Here is a 2,311-nt window from a genome sequence, read left to right as displayed (position 1 = left end):
TATTTTGGTCCACCTATATAGAAACAGGACCAAACGGACGACCTAGCAAACTCTGATCCAACGGTGGAAACCCCTCGTAGTAAAATCCCAACCGTTGGATAAACCAAATGAAAAATTAAAACCCTACGTCGCTTGGGATGATCCAAAACGAGAAGAGAAATATGTCGTTTCCAAAGACGATGACGTGGCACTCGCACCGTCTCCGATATAAGTACCCACACGCATATGGACTCCTGAACCACCCCACACACTGCAAAACAGAGAGGCAGAGTGAGAGAGAGATTAGGTTTGCAGAGCCTCTCTCTATTAGCATTTCTCGTTTTCGATTCGCAGGATTTGGGGATTTCTGATTTGTGGGTCTGTAGACTGTGGCGAAGAAGATGAGTGGGGAGAAACTCACAGGGAAGGTCAAGTGGTTCAACGACCAGAAGGGTTTTGGCTTCATAACCCCTGACGATGGTGGTGCAGATCTCTTTGTTCATCAGTCGTCGATCCGCTCTGAGGGCTTCCGCAGCCTTGGAGAGGGTGAGGAGGTTGAATTCCAGATCGAACATTCTGATGATGGCCGTACCAAGGCGGTGGACGTTACTGGTCCAAACGGAAACCCTGTACTAGGATCTCGCAATGGAGGTGGTGGTGGTGGGAGAGGTGGTCGAGGTGGAGGATACGGCGGAGGTGGGTACGGTGGTGGTGGAGGATCATATGGTGGAGGTAGAGGTGGGAGGTCTGGTGGTGATTATGGATCTTTTGGTGGAGGCGGTGGGGGCTGCTTTTCTTGTGGAGAGATTGGGCATATGGCGAGAGATTGTCAGCAGGGTGGAGGTGGTGGAGGTAGGTATGGTGGCGGTGGCGGTGGCGGTGGAGGAGGAGGGAACTGTTACAACTGTGGAGGATCTGGTCATTTTGCAAGGGAGTGCCCAAACAGTGGCCGCTGAGCTGAGCCGGGGGTAATTGGGTGAGCATGTAAAATGTGTGTGTATCACATATGCTTGTTCACTTTCAATCTCTTGTATCTCCTTTTATTGTTGGCTCCTCGGGCTCCTTTTTAGGTTGTTTATTGATGATAACCCATATTGTTTGGCAAATCGGTTATCTTGCTTATCCAGTATGCATTAAATTCGGCTTCCGTAGGCTCTAGATCTAAAGTTTCAGTCTTTTTAAAGGATTTGGTTGCTTTCTCTTTGTTTTGTTTTGGCTTATTAGTAGATTTCATTCCAATCGGTATGGTTTTGATTTGGGTCTGAGTAGAGAGAATGATGGGATGGTGGAGAAATTTTAACATCTTCAAAGATGTCTACAGAATATATGATTCATTCTGGTTTGACTCCATTAATTTTTTCCAGGGTTGTTATCTAAATGTTTCATTTGAAGTACTTGCTTGATTGGTAATATATTATTCATTCTGGTTTGATTGCATTAACCTCTTGAGGGTTGTGTTCTAATTTAATGTTTCATTTAAAGTACTTGCTTGACGCTGTTTCAATTATTGCAATTCTTTCCTGAGTTTATGGTGCGATGCCCCTATGAAAGCTAAGCTAAAATAATGATTTCTATTCATTTTCCATTGCCAAACAGAAAAAGGAAAGGGAAAGAAAAAGAAAAAGAACAGAGCAAGTTTTGAATAGGATCATTTGACAAGGACACAATTACTTGAACTACCTGGGTAGGTTGCTATTGGTTTTGTTGGCTTGAGCTATGTGGGGCTAGGTTCTGTGCTCTTTCTATTTTTGGGAAAGTTTCAAAACCTATTGGTTGTCAAAGTTGATGAATGATACTAATTAAAGCCACCCAATTACAAAATCCCACTCACTGTTTGTTGGTTTCTTTGGTGGACCACTATATCTAGAAGAAATACAACTCAATTTAGATAACTTTTAGAGTTTTGATGGAATAATTAAGGATTGATGTGAAATAATTTCAATACGTTTGGGTTGATAACGTTGACATATTACTGTTTAGACGCCCAAAATGGAGTTGATAAACAGGACTGGACCACACGGTTGTATTGTGTATAAAATTTTCATGATTACATATTTATTATTGAACTCACTCTAGCTAGCTATGTTTGACAAGACTAATTGTGTTGGTAATTCACGATCTCATTTGCCAAATATCTAAACTCCTATTCAATTGCCTTACCATTTTGCTTTTTCAAATGATCTATTATTGAAAATGAGCATTCAAATCACAATCCAGAATCAAGATCAAAACCCCTTTTGAAATTACAAGTAATGGCAATGAGTCAAAAGTCGAGAATTATATTATTTCCAATTTTATCATTTTTAAAACTTTACCCACTCTGCATATTAAG

General features: G+C 41.2%; 1 protein-coding gene across 1 annotated transcript; it reads left to right on the top strand.

Moving 5' to 3' along the window:
• Positions 1 to 217: 217 nt before the first annotated feature.
• On the top strand, positions 218 to 1,416 carry LOC110613026 (glycine-rich protein 2). Its single transcript, XM_021753929.2, has one exon. It carries the CDS (start codon positions 381 to 383, stop codon positions 933 to 935), a length of 555 nt encoding a protein of 184 aa, XP_021609621.1. The 5' UTR covers positions 218 to 380; the 3' UTR covers positions 936 to 1,416.
• The last annotated feature ends 895 nt before the right edge of the window (positions 1,417 to 2,311 follow it).

The sequence above is a fragment of the Manihot esculenta genome, chromosome 4 (genome assembly GCF_001659605.2).
Source record: "Manihot esculenta cultivar AM560-2 chromosome 4, M.esculenta_v8, whole genome shotgun sequence".
NCBI lineage: Eukaryota > Viridiplantae > Streptophyta > Magnoliopsida > Malpighiales > Euphorbiaceae > Manihot > Manihot esculenta.
The sequence above is the reverse complement of the archived record's forward strand: the minus strand, read 5'-3'. Positions and strand labels throughout refer to the sequence as shown.